The sequence below is a fragment of the Salminus brasiliensis genome, chromosome 17 (assembly GCF_030463535.1).
Source record: "Salminus brasiliensis chromosome 17, fSalBra1.hap2, whole genome shotgun sequence".
Classification (NCBI taxonomy): Eukaryota; Metazoa; Chordata; class Actinopteri; order Characiformes; family Bryconidae; genus Salminus; species Salminus brasiliensis.
In genome coordinates this window covers 29444054-29461335 of record NC_132894.1, presented here as the reverse complement: position 1 = coordinate 29461335, position 17282 = coordinate 29444054, and the positions used below count along the sequence as shown (strand labels likewise).

Here is a 17282-nt window from a genome sequence, read left to right as displayed (position 1 = left end):
TAAAAATATTTTTATTCTAAGTCATTTTGTTGCATTTCTATTGGTCCATTCGTCAGTATGAAAAGGTGTGACACAATGTGAAGGACAACTACCAGATTCACATTAGGTCAAAAAGTGAAGTACTAAGGAAAATGAAGATACAAAGTTCTGAGGTGGGTAGTGATAAGACATGAAATATTTTGATTTTGATTTTGAGCATTTTCAACAATGCCCAACAAGACCAAAACTGGACAAAACAGAACAATAGAACCAAAGGAACATACGTTCTAATGCTGATAGATGCTGGATGTGCTCAGATGTTTCACTGCAGTTCTACAGAGAACTATAAGTCAATTTTGAGCTGCTTCTGCTCAAAGTTGCTCATTGTTTTTCAAGTCAAGAAAAGGCAAAGTATTATAATAAATAATAAAATAATAAGTCTACAATATAATAAATAATAGAGTAATAATATAATACCTTTAATATAATAATATAATAAATAATAAAGTCTAAACTTGGCTACACTCTTATCACAAAAGGCTACAATTGGTTCTATGAAGGATTCCAGTGATGAACCACCCTTGGTTCAAGAGTTATAAAGATGTGTGAACATTTAAATGGGCAAATTAGCTTTACATGAAGTGAAAGGTTCTTCACACTTTTAAAAGGTTCTTCACACTCTCATATCTCGCACGTTGTACAAACATGGTTCTTCATGAAATCAAAGGTGTTTCCTCTATGGCATCGCTCAAAGAACCCTTTGAAGCACCTTTATTTTTAAGAGTGTACCACTTCTAACCCACATTCTGTATGCCTGCAGTGCAGAGCGACACTTCAATAAGATCATGTTCTATGTAGAAATGAAAGTAGCCTGCAGATAAATAGCATCTACCAGTACAAGAACTGAGTTTTTTTCTTCTTTTTGGAATCATTTTGCTGTTGAATTAATTTTGCTTTATTTTTTTAACTTTAAAATGAACTTTTACTAATGCAAAAAGTTAAAAGTGAGAGATTTGAGCTACAGCAGATTAGTGAAGGTCCATGCTAATTAAAAGGAAAACTCCCCTGTCACACAAAAACCTTAAATCTCCAGTTTTGCCATTTCTCATTTTTTGACATAATGTGAATCTGGCTGTTGTTTTTAAGATTGCATCCAGATTTCATAATGAATGGACCAATAGAAATGCTCCCACATGACAGTGTGCAATCTTTTCACGTCAATTTCCATTGAAAGTTGTTTTTTTTGGAAATGCAAGATTTTTTTGTGAGAGCAATGAAATTTACAATAAAACAAAGAATTACAGATTTAAATGTATGAAATGGTCAATAGCTTCATGTATGTGGTGCATTGTTTGCAGTCTATTAATGGCTATAAAAGTCTTGCAAATCTGAACAGTAAATTCATTCCCCAAAAACAAACAAACAAACACTTGTGCTCAGCCCAGTCAGAAAGTTTGGCATGCTCTTTGCTCCTTTCCCTTAATAGCTATTGAGGAAACACAGTGGGCCGATTAGTTCAGTGGCAGAGAGGCTCCTGACCTGCGCACCCTAAAGCCCCTCATTACTGACCTCGGGCAGCACGCACCAAACCAGAGGGCCAAAAATGGTACAAATTACCCCCAAGGTCCTAAAACTCATTTAAAGGCAGGAGGAAAACCATCGTTCCACAAGCTCATATTTGTACGATTGTGTATTTAAACTAACCACTTCTTTACTGATACAAAAAGAACATACATAACATATACATACATACATAACATACATAATTAGCATTTAATCTGGTTGAATTTCATGATGAATGGACCAATAGAAATGCTCCAAAACAACTTGGAAACAAATATTTTGACACTGACTTCCATTGAAAGTTATGTATTTTTCCTTCTCCTGTAAATTACTATTTAAGATTTTAGGTATGAGGTTATTGCATGACAGCAAAATTATAAATATAGATTCAAATGGTTTACATGATTACACCATTTCATGATTACACCATTTCTATGTAAGGTATTTCATCACACTAGTGATGATATACTGTGCACATAAGCACAACACCATGATCACCATTTACAACTTGTTCACAGTTCAGTCCCTCACTCAACTGTATTTTCCTCAAGTGACCTAAAGCACAGGGTTGAGGATAGTGTGGAAACTGTTCCAATTAAAATCATGGCTATTCAGGCCCGGTCTGGCCCCAGGGGCTCAAAGGGCCGCTCCCTGTGCCGGTCTAATTGCTCTGGTCGGGAATTCCTCTGCTATTGACCCACTGAAGTCTGGGGGTCTTTGTTGGTGCAGACAGGCCTCCTGCTGGCCATGTGCACGGTCCTTCATACACAGCTGACCCCTGCACTATGGGGACCATTAAACCTTCCCTACAGGACTCCGAGAGATGCACTTTAATGCAGTCAGACTAACGGACTGGGGTGAATGATACACGCAACAGAGAAAGAGTTATATAAAGAAAAGAGAGACCCCAACTTGTCTAGATTAGCCATTTAATGTACACATATCAGGAAACCTGTAAGGAAACTACATACAATTATTATATAAAAAATTATAAGAAAGTTTTAGAATTTGTCCCATAGCCCAGATATGGTCTATTGGCTAAGATATGCTTGGTGACTGAAGTTTGCTTCTTTAATGTTAAAGCTAGGAGGCCAATGTGCCAGATGTATACATGTACATGTCACCCAAAAATCTTAAAAGATAAAATAAACTTTTATTACTTTTGAGCTCTGTTAGTCTTATAGCTCCAGTGCATGGACATAATTCTTGGTGCACTGATTAGATTTTTAGCAAAAATGGTTCTATATAGTACATGGCGAATAGAGTATACTATCCAAGAGTCCAAGACTGACCAGCTCCCACCATAGAGATTATAAAAGAAGTCATATGTAAACAAAGCTATGAAAAACTAGGAGTATTTCATACCCTGCAATGGACTGATGCCCTGTCCAGGAGTATTGCTGCTTTGCCACCCAAGGATAGGCTCTGCTCCCTCCACAAACCAGACTTGGAAGAAGTAACTGAGAAGAATAGAATAGTTCATCTTCCATCACTCATGACATTAAAACACTGACAACATATAAACACAACATATACACATAAAAAACAAATTCAGTTTATCTACTTCAAATATTCCTGATTGCTTTCAGCATCTGCCTGATGCCCTGTCAAACGTATAAGATACTTGAGGAACTTTTGGAAGTTCTTCAAATTGAAACTGTGGAGGAACCTCTTACGGTGCTTTGTGAAACCTTCAAAAAAGGTCCTTAACGATCTTATAGTTTAAAGAGTGTGGAAGCTGTACAAATTGTGAGTTCAAAGGGTGCTCTTTTTTATGACCTTCAGTGCCTTTTTAAGTACAGTCAGTATACACTGGACTTTTTCTTCTAGTCACTAGACTTTTCTTATCAATTTACTCCCTATTTTCACTATTCTCTATTTTCCCTTGCAACTTAAATTCTCATGACTGTCATATTATACCACAAAATACTTTCTATGCTAGTTAAACAATACCCTGACTAGCCAGCTTTCATAGAAAATAGCTAACCACCTCCAAAATCGTCCCCTTAGTGTCGACCGGTGACTGGTGATCACTGGTGTAATTCCTCAGATTTGCCCATAGGCGGCAGCACTGTGTGTGAGATTCTCCACAGCGCTCTGCTGGACACCAGCGGGGCTTGATGAGGACGCTTTCAACCTCAAGTAGCAGCATCTCTCAGATTCCCACCCAGCGCGAGCTCCAAGCTCCAAGGGGCAATAAGAGGTCCAGGTGTGTGTGGTGGGATGTAGCGAGTGTGTCTGGTAGCAATCTCTTTTTCAGAGATCAATGGTGCATTCTTAAACAGGGCAATCTAACAGAGGCTTGCTGATTGCCTTGGGTAAAACTCACACTGCAGGAACGCCAGTAAAACCCAGGCGCAGTAATGGAAGACCACCTTCTCAACAAACTCCAAATAAGTGAACAGGCTTTACTGCTGAGCTTTAGTGGATGTTGGAACAACTGGAGAGAAAGAAAGAAAAAACAGCTCCAGGTTCTGTTTCTATTGAGTTATTGGTTCTTTTAAGAGAAAGGTGGAGGTGAATACGGAGCAGGGAGGGGTTTCATTGCACGAAGCATCGCGATTTAGTTTTATTCGGTGTTGTAATGAGGTTCTGTTAAAACGTGGGTATATGAATTATTAATTATTATTATTATTTGTTTTAGTGTATGTATGTGTTTAGTACAGTAGGGCGGTTTAGGTGAGGCAGAATTAAAGTTAAGTCGAGTTGGTTTGCAGCACCATGGAGAGCGGCAGCGCACTGCCATTATTATTAATATTATTAATATTATTATTATTATTATTATTATTAATCATATGTAACAGTGCGCATTGGTTGTGCACACACTGCGTCTATCTGTAACAGAATACACTACAGAGAATAAGTAAGTACACTAAATCCAGATACAGTCTTAAAAAGAACCATATTTGTGATAAAGATGTGAGTGTAAAGAGCCTTTAAATTGGTCAAGACCCTTTGCATCAGCTGAAGGTTCTTTAAACCTTTAAAAGAGTTCTTCACACTCACAGATGTCGATCACAAGCATGGTTCTTTATGAAACCAGAAGACCTTCTTCTCTGGTGTCGCTCAAAGAACCTTTTGAAGCAACTTTCTACATTTTACATTTTCTTCAGAATTTTAAAATCCACAACATAAAAAATCCACAACACGTTCATCCTCAAAACAATCATATTCCCCACCTCAGACATTACAGACTCATTAATATTATATATTTTTTATTCAGAAATAAGACCTGTTTTACCACTGAAAAACGTGACCGCAGTTCATGACATGGTCAATGTTCCTGACCTAGCTCACATGTCAATCAATTTTAAATATCATTTTCTTTGGATTAATAGTGAAAACAAGGATAATAAAAAGCAGCTTTTCTATCATTTTTGCGTGGCGGGGTGGTTGGATTGAGCTTTACGGAAAGCAACAAATATACAATGTAAAACCTGCCGTTTCTTTGTTCCTGGATGCTCCAATAATATCATTCCATCTTTGGGATGTCATTTACGGCAACTGTATTTATAGCCAAACATAAAGTTACATGAAGACATTATTTATAGGCGAAATAACTTCATACTTTTATTTTCAAAAGTACTTTTATTTTAATATAATAAGGATTTTATTTGGTATAAAAATATATTATATGTAAACAAACATGCACGTGCGATCCTGAAAATAATAAATGTCTGATAAAATAACATTTATTTGGTGATATTTTAGACGGAAATGCGTTGGTCATGGCGGACATGTGGAAAATAGTATTTTTTAAATATACCATGTTATAAAAAATACACACACTTTGGTACATTGTTTTGTGCTTAGTGCATCTCATCAGTCGGACACAGTCGGGCATCCGTTTTCTCCAGATTAATTGAACAGCTTTCTTTTAAAGAGTGCAAGACAAAAGCCTACCAATAAAAAAGATCCAGTTGTTTTGTCGAAGCAAACACACGGTAGTCTTCCTACCCTTTTCTAACACATTCCTGAGAAAGATCTAACTCAGATAAACAGTGGATCATCCTCTTGTTCGGTCGCTAATAAAACAAATGAGCCTTAAACAAAAGGGCGTTTTGATCAGTGTCCTGAGCCGCGGCGCGCTCCGAGCAAACCCCGCTAAAATGCGCCCAGACAGAGATCAAATGAAGAGAAACGGTGTGTCTGTGTGTGCAGAGGATGCCCATCAGCGGGCAATGGCACTGAAGCATGCAGCCTTAGAGCACAGCAGCTCTCTCAGAAAGCACCCCCAAAACCTGGAGCGGCTGAACAGTTGGGTTTGAAGTGCTGGAAATAAAGAAGGGGGCTCTGACATTTACACAATGAGGTTTAGCCAGACGTGAACGTGAGAAAACGCCCTCATGCGGAGCTTTATCTGATCATGATGGAGGCGGGGGCGGGGGTGGTGGTGTTAGATGAGGGTGGCCCAAACTTGTTTGGAAGCGTTTCTTCTTTATTAGCTGTTTGATTTTATGATGGGGGTGCGCGCGTGTGTTATGGAGCTAGGTAAAGACGTTTACATGTAGCAGTGTACAGCCTGATCAGGTCACTGCTCTTCCCAGGGGCAGAAACACGGCCATAGGACAGACAGACAGATACAGTGGCAAACAGACATACAGACACGAGACATATTGGTATATTTACTGAGCTGCATGACCATCTAAATCTCGAGTTTCAGACAGAGAGACATTTCAGACAGACACAATTGGACAGGAAGACAGGAAGACAAAAGACAGACAGGCATACAGACAGAACATTGCTACAGACAGAGAGAAAGACAGAACCAAAGGAGACGGAGAGATAGAGAGACACAAATGATAAACACTGGCAAATCAGAGAGACACATGGAAAATCAGATAGACAAGTCAGACAGACATATTGATAAATACATATAGACAGGTAGACAGCTAGACAGACTGATCAAATCAGAGAACAGAAAATCAGTCAGACAGACAGGTAGGTATGTATACTAAAACAACAAAAAAAATTAAATCAGGCAGACACACAAACGGACAGACAGACTGTTCGATAGACACATAGACAGGAAGAGACAGGAAGAGGGAGAGTCGGTCAGCCGGCGAGACGGTGAGGCAGAGAGATGGTCAGACAGATAGGCAGACAGTTAGACAGAGAGAGACAGATAGAAAATTAGGCAGGGACAGATGGCTAAACAAACAGATAGAGAGACAGAGAGAAAGACAGGCAGATATACAGGCAGGTAGAAAGACAGGTAAATAGAAAGACAGTGAGACATACAGGTAGATAGAAAGACAGGTAAATAGAAAGACAGTGAGACATACAGGCAGGTAGAAAGACAGGTAAATAGAAAGACAGTCAGACACACAGGCAGGTAGAAAGACAGGTAAATAGAAAGACAGACAGACCTAGATAGACAGACAGACAGTCAGATAGCTAGACAGTCAGACAGAGACACAGACAGATAGACAGTCAGACAGATAGACAGTCAGACTGTTAGACAGTCAGACAAAGAGGCAGACAGTGGAGAAAGAAAGATGGATAGATGTTAGAGAGGCAAATAGATAGACAGACAGACAGACAGTTATATAGTTCGACAGTCAGACACACAGTTATGGAATTCAGATCGACAGACAGATAGAGAGACAGACAGACATACAGGCAGATAGAAAGACAGGCAGATAGAAAGACAGTCAGACATAGAGAGATATATAGATAGTCAGACAGACAGTCAGATAGCTAGACAGTCAGACAGAGAGACAGTCAGACAGACAGTCAGATAGCTAGACAGTCAGACAGAGAGACAGTCAGACAGAGACACAGAAAGATAGACAGTCAGACAGAGAGACAGTCAGACAGAGAGACAGACAGATAGACAGGCAGACTGATAGACAGTCAGACAAAGAGACAGACAGATAGACAACAGAGAAAGACAGATGGATAGATGGTTAGAGAGGCAAGTAAATAGGCAGACAGACAGTTATATAGTTCGACAGTCAGACACACAGTTATGGAATTCAGATCGACAGACAGATCGACAGACAGACAGACACACAGTCAGACAGCTGTGTTTCCTCACTCGTATTGGTGATGCTGTGGAAAAGCTCACTGTTAATAAGAACTGATGAATTGTGGGTGATGTAGATTTGTGTCGATATGAACTTTAGTGTCTCGTGTGGGTTTCCGGTGCACACACTCACATACGTACGCATGCACGCGCACGCACAGCTTGAGTCCGTGCGCTGATGTTTCCAGCCGTTTCCATTTTTCTGTCCCCCGCGCTGCGGTGACGCACAAGCTTCACGACCGAACTGCTGAAGGGTCAATGGGAACAACCCATCTCTCTCTCTCTCTCTCTCTCACACACACACACACACATACATACACAGACGCACATACAGGCGCGACGCATAGGGCGAGTCGCTGCTCTAAAAGTTCCTCAGCCTTCTCTCTCTCTCCCTTTGTCTCTCTCCCTTTGTCTCTCTCTCTCTCTCTCTCTCTGTAGTTCAGTACTGTACTGTTGTCAGGCTCGTTATTGTCTGGGTGTTGGGGCTTCAGTAGTGTTGTGGATTGGCTGAATTGCTGCGTGTTTTTTCCTGTTATTGTCCGTTTATAGATCTGTCTCCTGCCCTCACTGCTGCCGCGCACTCTGCGCTCACTCCACATCCTCCAATACAGAAACCAGTTCATTCCCATAGCTGACAGCCACGCTGATAAGGGGCCAGTAGACACACACACACACACAATCATGTCCACTCACACATTTGTCCACGTGTGTCCAAACAGCACCATCACCGTCGTGCACAACGAGAACAGATACAGTAATAAAGTTCATACAGTGCTGGTTTCTGTCCAACTTACTACTCATATCCACAGTGGGCTTCTTTATTGGACTTGGTTTCAGGTTGGTCTTGGTTAGGTTTAGGCAGTCTGGGTAACCAGTGATATAAGAGTGGGTTTAAGACTGAGAACCCTACTGGGATCAACACACACAGCCTGATATTTTACCATACGTCAACCTATCCCAGTTTTTTTGTGGATAGACACATAAATAAATGGAAAGACAGATAGATTGAGAGACAGACAGACAGACAGACAGATAGATAGATAGATAGATAGATAGATAGATAGATAGATAGTCAGACAGACAGCTAGACAGACAGACAGAAAGACAGCCAGATAGATAGACAAATGGATGGACAGACAGACAGATGGATAGGCAGACAGATAAATAGATAGATAGACAGATATATATATACAGACAGCGAGACAGACAGAGAGACAGACAGCCAGATAAATAGATAGATAGATAGATAGATAGATGCATAGAGAGATAGACAGACATACAGACAAGTAGGTAGATAGATAGACAGACAAATATGTAGATAGATAGACAGATAGATATGTAGATAGATAGATAGATAGATAGATGCATAGAGAGATAGACAGACATACAGACAAGTAGGTAGATAGATAGACAGACAAATTTGTAGATAGATAGACAGATAGATAGATAGATAGACAGACAGATAGATATGTAGATAGATAGATATATAGATAGATAGATATGTAGATAGATAGATAGATAGATTAGATAGATAGACAGCCAGATAAATAGACAAATGGATGGACAGACAGACAGATGGATAGGCAGACAGATAAATAGATAGATAGACAGACAGACAGACAGACAGACAGATAGATAGACAGACAGACAGACAGAAAGACTGTCCAGAGAAGGTTTTCTACTACATTTTGGACCAAACCTGTGAGGATTTGATTGCATTCAGCAACAGTTACAGTGGTAACAGAGCTATTTAGAGTTGTAGTGAGGCCAGGATGTTGGACGATCTCCTCCACACACCATCCCCACCTCTCCAAGTCCCAAAATGTTTTAGATGGAGCACCAACCATCATTCCAAAGAATACAGTTGACTCTTGGCAGTAATTCTCTACAGAGACTAGACAAGCTGTTTGAGTGCATTTGCACATCTTAGAAGGGATGTCCACAAACATTTGGACATATAGTGCAGATAGGTAGGTAGAGAAATACATAGATAGTCTAAGTCTAATTGACCATTCATACCCATGGGGGTCTTCTTTCTTGGTTGGGATTTAGGCTGGACTAAACTGTGGTATAAGAGTGGGTTTAGTACTGAGGACTGCACTGTGGTCAACACAGCGTCCAGTGAGGGATAACACCCACAGCATGGTTCAGCATATTGATTAGCATGGCAGTAGGTTTAGATTTTGAAGACATCATCAGCTTGATGATGACGTTGTTGATCATCATTATTATTGATGCTGATGTTAGGTTATTGTTACGACCTCGCGCACAGGTTTGCTGTCCACACATACACACACATGCAGTTGTCCATGTACGTCCAAACACACCTAAGACCTCGACCCAGCAGCCTGATAAAGACAATAATGAGGATGATGATGATGAAGAGGAAGCAACAGCATTGACGTTGCTGCTACAGTTATACCATATTGTCGTGACTTGTGTTGGCCTGTATGAGCGCGTGCAGTTGCTTTCATATTTTGCTTCTTTGCTTGGTTTGTCAAATAGAGTTAAAAATGAGCAAGGGGTCGTGAGGACCACCCGAATGCATCTAAATGTCCTAACAGTGTCAAATTGTCTATGTTTTTCACCAGCGTGGGGACGTTAGGTCCCCAAAACGACTAAAAACACACCCACCTCCACACACACACACACTGTGGCGCGCGCGCTCAGGCCCCGTCCAGTCTCCAGCGCGTGGCCCTGCCATGCCGCGCGCTGCGCGTGATGTAACTCCGTGGGCGCGTATAAATAGCGCGCGCATGGCCGAGAGGAGACGCGCTGAGCGACTTCGCCGAACTTGGACTCGACTTTGGAGGCACGCGCTCACGGAGACTCATACACACACACACACACAGACGCACACAAACACGAACGAACGCACGCATTCAGGCAGTCAGGCAGCCGCGCACCCTAGAGCGCGAGCTCAGCGCTCAGGTTTTTTCGGGGGGTCGTTTATTGTGCGTCGCGTGGTTTTAATTTTGGACGGTGGTGGTCTTGGAGGAGAAGGAGGAGGAGGTGGAGGCAAAGGAAGAGGTGGGGGTGGACGTCGATGCCAAAATAGACAGAGGAGGACCCGCGTGTGTAACTCGTACCCGCCTCGGTCGCGCGCGCTCCCCGTGCCTGACAGCATGAGTGTGCGCGCGGCGCCGCCGCTCCCCGTGCTGCTGCTGCTGCTGCTCGGGTTGACGGCGGGCTGGGCGCGCGGCGCTCCGCTCGTGAGCGCGCAGCGCCGCTGGGAGACCCTCTACTCGCGCTCTGTGGCGCGCGTGCCGGGCGGCGAGAAGCGCGAGGCGGCCCGGGACAGCGAGTACCTGACCGGCATCAAGCGCCTGCGACGCCTTTACTGCAACGTTGGCATCGGCTTCCACCTGCAAGTGCTGCCGGACGGCACCATCACCGGCGTGCACAACGAGAACAGATACAGTGAGTACGCACAGTCCGACCACCCATATCCATGGTGGACTCTTTCAGCTTGTTTAACCTGAGCGAGAGATAATGCACTGAATGTTACTCGGTATGACGATCCATTGAGATGCGTTCTAACAAAATCAAGTGAGACTTATATAGGGTTCTAGACACTTTTAAAACGAAGGATCTTCAAGTGGTCTTCAGTGAAGGCAATGGTTCTGCATGCTTAAAAATATAAGCTTTAAATGGTTCTTTGCACGATGCCATAGAAGAATCAGTTTTGGTTTTATGAAGAACCATGTTTGAAGAACCTCTCAATTTAGATCTTTGGAAGCTTCGTCACATTCATACTCTATTACATGTCTATTACAAATTCATACTCATACATTTCTTTTTTAATGGTTCTTTAATAAATGTGGCATCGATCAAAGCACCATCTGAAGCACTCAGGTTTTTAAGAGTGTATCTAGAACCCTAGCAAATCCAAGACACATCTGAGTGCTTACGTTGGTTGAACCAGTGGCTAAACGGTCCTTACAAAACAAGGGAAAAGCTATTGTTGGGTAAATGGTTCTATGTTCACCAAAAATGGTTCCAATATTGATAGGTCTCAGTAAAAAGCACCACAAAGGTCTCCATTTATGTTACGAGTCAAAGAACCCCTTCGCTGTACTATACACTTTTTTCCACAAGGGTTCTTTTGACTCAGAACAAAATTGGAGTCCTTTCTGGTGCTACAGAACCTCAGAAAGAATATAAGAAGTAGAGAAGACCTTCTGAACCAGGCAGAGAACAATATAAGCATTCCAATGTTCTTCAGATACTTCAGAGTTGTCATGGTCCTATATAGACCCATCGCTTTGAGGAACCCTTGAAGAACCTTCTCCACTTGAGGGTGAATGTGAAAAAGGCATAGCAACACAGCTGCCAGAGTACTGATCCACAGCTTGTCTCCTTACAGTGTGCATCGTAACAATGGTCTCACTCAAAGGGTCCTGCAAGCTCTGAATGACCTCCTCTAAGTGTTGAACTAGCACCTACAGTATTGAACTCACTCATACAGCACCTTATCACTCATCACTCTCAAATCCAGGCTCAAAATTGCACGTAATCGAGTCCAGCTGTGCTCATATAAACACTGTAGGTGTTAATTCAGCACTGGATTAGAACGACAAAAGAACAGCACAAGTCCAGTGAGTAGTCTAACTGTGCGTAGATGATGGTGGTTGTCTGTAGTAGCACTGTTGTACATGTACGTAGCCATAAATTAGAAGACTAACGCATCCACTGGGAGATGTTTCTGATCGTCACGTCAACATCTGGACATTTTGAAAAACCCACTGGTGCTTTCCGCCCCCCTCTCTCAGCAGCTAGTAGATGCCTGTGTAACGTGAGACGGGTCGGAACCGGGCCAACATCTAAAGCTGGCCCCAAAGTTAGGCTAGAGATAAGCCCATCTGTTATGGCACATTAACCCCCTTGGCCTTGTGTGTCTAATTAATAGCCAGTGTGGACAAAAGGTGTATGAGAGCAGATGGAGGGTGGGTGCACTTGTGTGTTGTTTGTTTGTTTGTTTGTTTGTTTATTTATTTAGTTCGTCCGTTCGTTTTTAAGCTGTTAAGCTTTTGTAGTCAGCCCAGCAGTCAAGGAACAGAACGCCCAGGGACTTTTGGACGCAGTATCAATACGCGCCCAAGACTTGTTTTGTGTCCTCTTGGACTATTTTAAGACATGACATAAAACTGAAGGGAGATACATTACATACGTTTTCATTACGTACGCAGTAAGAGCACAGCGTCTCTATAAAGGGGACCAGGCATCATCTGGAGGACGCAGAACAGCTCTATTAAAGGGAATGTGGTCAAAAGTTGCATTTGAAGTCGGAAAAGACCTTGATGGGTGCTTTCAGATAGGTCTTCTTTTAGTATGTGAGGAAAATGTGCAGGAAAAATGTAATGTTAAATGAACAGCTTACATTCTAAACTACTATAATATGAGCGAGTACTGTAAAACTAATCTACAGGTTTTAGCTTGGGCACCATATTTGGGGGGAAAGGGGAGAGTTAGGTCGATTCTAAGGGCCTGTGACTGTGACGGGGCCCCTGAAAAATGTATTACTATCAGGCATTTTGGCAGAATTGTTAAAGTTGTGGGCCCCAGAGTAATATCAGAGTAATATGGGACCCAATATCCTTGGCTGCACCCCTGGGTTTTAGGAATATATAGGTATATTCATTATAAAAAGGCACCATCAAAAGTTGTTTGAATGATGCCATAGAAGAACCACATTGGTTCTTTCGGTGAAGGACTATATCGGAAAAAGAAAAGACAATTGTAAGTGTACTTTTCTGAAGGTTTTAAGAATCTCCATATAATATAATTGTTGTGTACCAATATGTGGGTTCTTCCTGAAACTGTTGCATTATGTGGAGGTTCTTCACATTTCAGAAGAAACAGCCATGGGAACATTTGTAAGGGGAACCCAAATTGGTTCTTCTATGCCAATAGAGAGAGTTTAACAAGAAAGTCTGCACCCACCAACAAATATCCTTTAAGATATTTATTACCCTGCTGCTAGACACATGTGCCCAGTAGAAGACCATTGGAAGGTTAAATTCAACAGTAGAAGATCAGGGACAACATCAGAAAACAACCACTGTTTGTTCCATAAAGCAGCTTTCATTTGATGAGATCTTTTGAAAGTCCTTCTTAAAGAACCCTTCACATCATGTAGAGATTCTATATCTCAGTGAATGATTTTTCCTAGAGGCTTACATCCAAGCTAAGAACCATTTAGGAACCTTTATTTTCAAGAGCGTATCAGAGTGAGCGCTGTAGCTGTTGATTGAACAATGGGAATTTCGCTGTGTTGGATACGATTTACGTGTTTGCTGAATGCTTCATGGCCGGAAGGTGTCATTTCCCTCTAGACTGCTCGAGAAATCTAAATGTAAACACTGGCAGTCCTTTCCAAATACATTCATCCTGAGCAGTTGCCTGATAGCTATGAGTGGGCCAAGGTCATCTGTATTCTTTGTTGTTGGTTGCAGGTCTTCTGGAGATATCTCCGGTGGAGAGGGGAGTTGTGACACTGTTCGGCGTCCGGAGCGAGCTATTCGTGGCCATGAACAGCAAGGGGAAGCTCTATGGATCTGTGAGTGCATGAGCTGATTTACAGCAGGTTTCCGCCTGTAGATTTTCTTATCAGTGCCTGATGACATATCGCTGTGCTGGAGTTGTAAACCCCTTCTCCAGCCCCCCTTTCCAACCCTCTAGTTGGCGCATTGTTGAGCTTGCTTGTGCCTCATCGTGTTTTCACTGTGGGCCGGATGAAGCCAGGGACGGTGGCGCACTACATCACTCACTCTGCACATTCCATTCTTAGCATTGCCAGCCAACACATGCACCTACTGTCCTTCCCAGGGTAAAGATGAACTGGCCAAAAGGGACCACCCACACTGTATGTGTGTGTGCTCTTGGAGTAGCCCTGTAGTTCCAGCGTCTTCCCTGGTTTAACCTCTTAAACCCTATAGACTTATTATTCAGTTATTAACTATGAGGCTCATTCATCCAGCAACTACATTCTTAAAAACAAAGGCACCAAATGGGCAAGTTGGAGCAGTGCCATAGGAAAAACTACTAATGGTTTCCTGAAGAAACCATTGACCTTTCAGTCAATGGTTCTTTAAAGCAGTGGTCCACATTTGAGCTCTATCCCTAAGGTTGCTAGCTGGGTTGGACTGTGTAGGACTGGTCTTCAGGGACAAGTTTGACTTTTTGCCACCTTCATATGTGTTCACCACAGGGAACATAACCTAAGGTAACCTAAAAGGTTTTAACTTACCAAGTTCTGCCCAGCAAGAGCTTGAAAATGAGCTGATGGTTTGCATCAGGTGCTTTAATCTTGGCAGAACTGGGAAATACTGGCCGAACTCATACCCTAGTCATCCCAAACAACCTGAAACCCCAAGTGAAAACCAAACCTCCTAACACGATTTCCTGTCTGACACTCAAACCTTAGATCAGCAATGCTGTTGGACATGAATTCAAATGGCAAAGGTTGTGATCTTGACATTGGTATGTAAATGAACCCAAGGGAATGGTGAGGTTCAAGTCCCTTGTCTGTAACAACAGCTAATGACTAGACTACCAGCATCTTCATATGAAATCTTCATAATTCCATATGATCTTGTATCTTTTCTAAGTTCCACAAAGGGTTCTTTGAACAATGCTCCAGAGAAGGTTTCATCTCTCACACTCATAACTGCACCCATACGTTGCAGTGTCATAGTGTCATAGTACAGTGTCATATGAAGGTATTAACCTCAAGGTCTAACTGGTCCTTAAAGACCCCCACACACTCTAGATATTTACCCCAACCCCGCTTAAGTAGCCTCTGAGAACCAGTTTGAGAACCACTAAATTATCACAGAGTGATCTGTGATTGTGAAGAAGCTTTACACAGTGTAAAGGTTCTACAATTTAAGGATGCTTTTAAGAAGCTTTACCTGGAGTTGGGTGCTTCCCAAAATGTTTTTCCAATAATTCATGCTTAAACATTTTTTAAGGAACCAAAACTGGTTCTTCTATGGTATGGTGGAAATAGCATTTTTCAACACCTTGGGTTGGTCTGCACTGCAACGATTCGGAAATTCAGACAGAATTCTAACACCTCCAACTTCCCTCTCCTTCTCAGGTGCAGTTTACCAATGAATGCAAGTTCAGAGAAAAGCTTCTGGCCAACAACTACAATGCCTATGAATCCGTGGCCTACCCGGGCATGTACATTGGACTAAGCAAGACTGGGCGCACGAAAAAAGGAAACCGAGTGACTACGGCTATGACGGTGACACATTTCTTGCCGAGAATCTGAAGGAGCACGGACAGGCCTAGCAGCAAAGCCCAGGACGATGCACTTTCTACAGAGCTTACACATGAGGTTAAGTGTGTCGTATTCTCGTATGTGTATATCAGACTATTTATAATTGTTCATTTTTGTATTTCCTGTAAAAAAAACTGCCTCTTTCTAAGTGTGAAGAACACCTTTAATTTATTTTGTCATTTTGTTTATTTATCCTTCCTGCTGCTACCAAGTGTTTCATACGTGAAATTCCTACAATGTACAAGATGGGTTTTTTTTTGTTTGTTTGTTTGTTTTTGCACTGTTTCTGTCGTTCTGAAATTTCCCTCCATTCCTGGGAAATGAAATTGTAAGTCTTAGTTGAAGTCTGTATCTCGTGAAACTGTACCGACCCCAATGGTGTTGCGCACTGGAGCGATTGTGTAGCGCGGGGCCTCCGCCTTTGTGCGCCGCTGGGCTCCGACTGAAGCAGTATCGCTTTACTCTCCATGAAGTCCTACCCCTTCGAATCTGTTTTTAGCTCTGCTGGGTGGATGGGTGGGGGGGAGGGGACAGTTGGCAGGGGGGGTGAGTTGAACTCTGAACTTATCTGTAGTCGATCTTTGTCAGGTCTGTAAAGCTCCGCATAGAGGAAGGGCATCCTTTTGGCATTGTTGGAGCGTAGAGTGGGGAAACGTAAAGGCGTGAAAACATGCTGACCTTAAATGCAGATTTACAGCAAAAGGCCCAGTGCTGAATTAGAAGCTACAGTGTTCACTGATGTCAAGAAGGACACATATGAAGACTGTAGGAGCATATTCAAAGCTGGGCACCTTTGCTGGATATCTCAGCAGATTCATCTGAGCCTCTTAATGATGATGTGTTCTACAAAGCGACAGAGTTCGAGATCTTCTCTTTTGGTACATGGGCCCCTCTACGTGTTTTGGGGAAAACCTTGCATGTAAAACATCAGTATTTGTGTGTGGAGCTAAGGGAAGAACGGGCCAGTCAAGTATAAGAAAAGTATGGAATTTACTTTAGACTATTGCCACTTTTTTTTTGTAACTAATTTCTGTTCACGTTCAAAGGAGATATGCAGTGCTCGGGAAAGTCTTAGGCCAACGAAGAAACTGATATGTAAGACTGTTAGACTTCTTAACATTAGAAGAAATACAAATACTATAGGGTGGAATGTTTTGGTAGTGTCTTAGCTCAACTGTTTCCAAAGCCTAAAATTTGGTGTAAGACTCCAGTACCTCATTTAGTTTACCCAGTATACCAATACCAAACTTCATTAAGATCAGTTAGGTGTCCTGGTGGTAGATTCAACAAATCCAGGCATTGTATTGAGTTGCATAGAGCATTACAACAAAAATCTGGACCATCTATACTCTTAAAAACAAAAGTGCTTCAAATGGTTCTTTTTAAGAAGTAGCACGTTTGCTTCCGTAAAGATTTGTACCTGTA

At 42.1% G+C, this 17282-nt stretch overlaps 1 protein-coding gene across 1 annotated transcript; it reads left to right on the top strand.

Moving 5' to 3' along the window:
• Positions 1 to 10695: 10695 nt before the first annotated feature.
• fgf4 (fibroblast growth factor 4) lies at positions 10696 to 15848 on the top strand. Its single transcript, XM_072660588.1, has 3 exons — positions 10696 to 10990; positions 14026 to 14129; positions 15672 to 15848. Exons 1-3 carry the CDS (start codon positions 10696 to 10698, stop codon positions 15846 to 15848), a joined length of 576 nt encoding a protein of 191 aa, XP_072516689.1.
• Positions 15849 to 17282: the final 1434 nt, after the last annotated feature.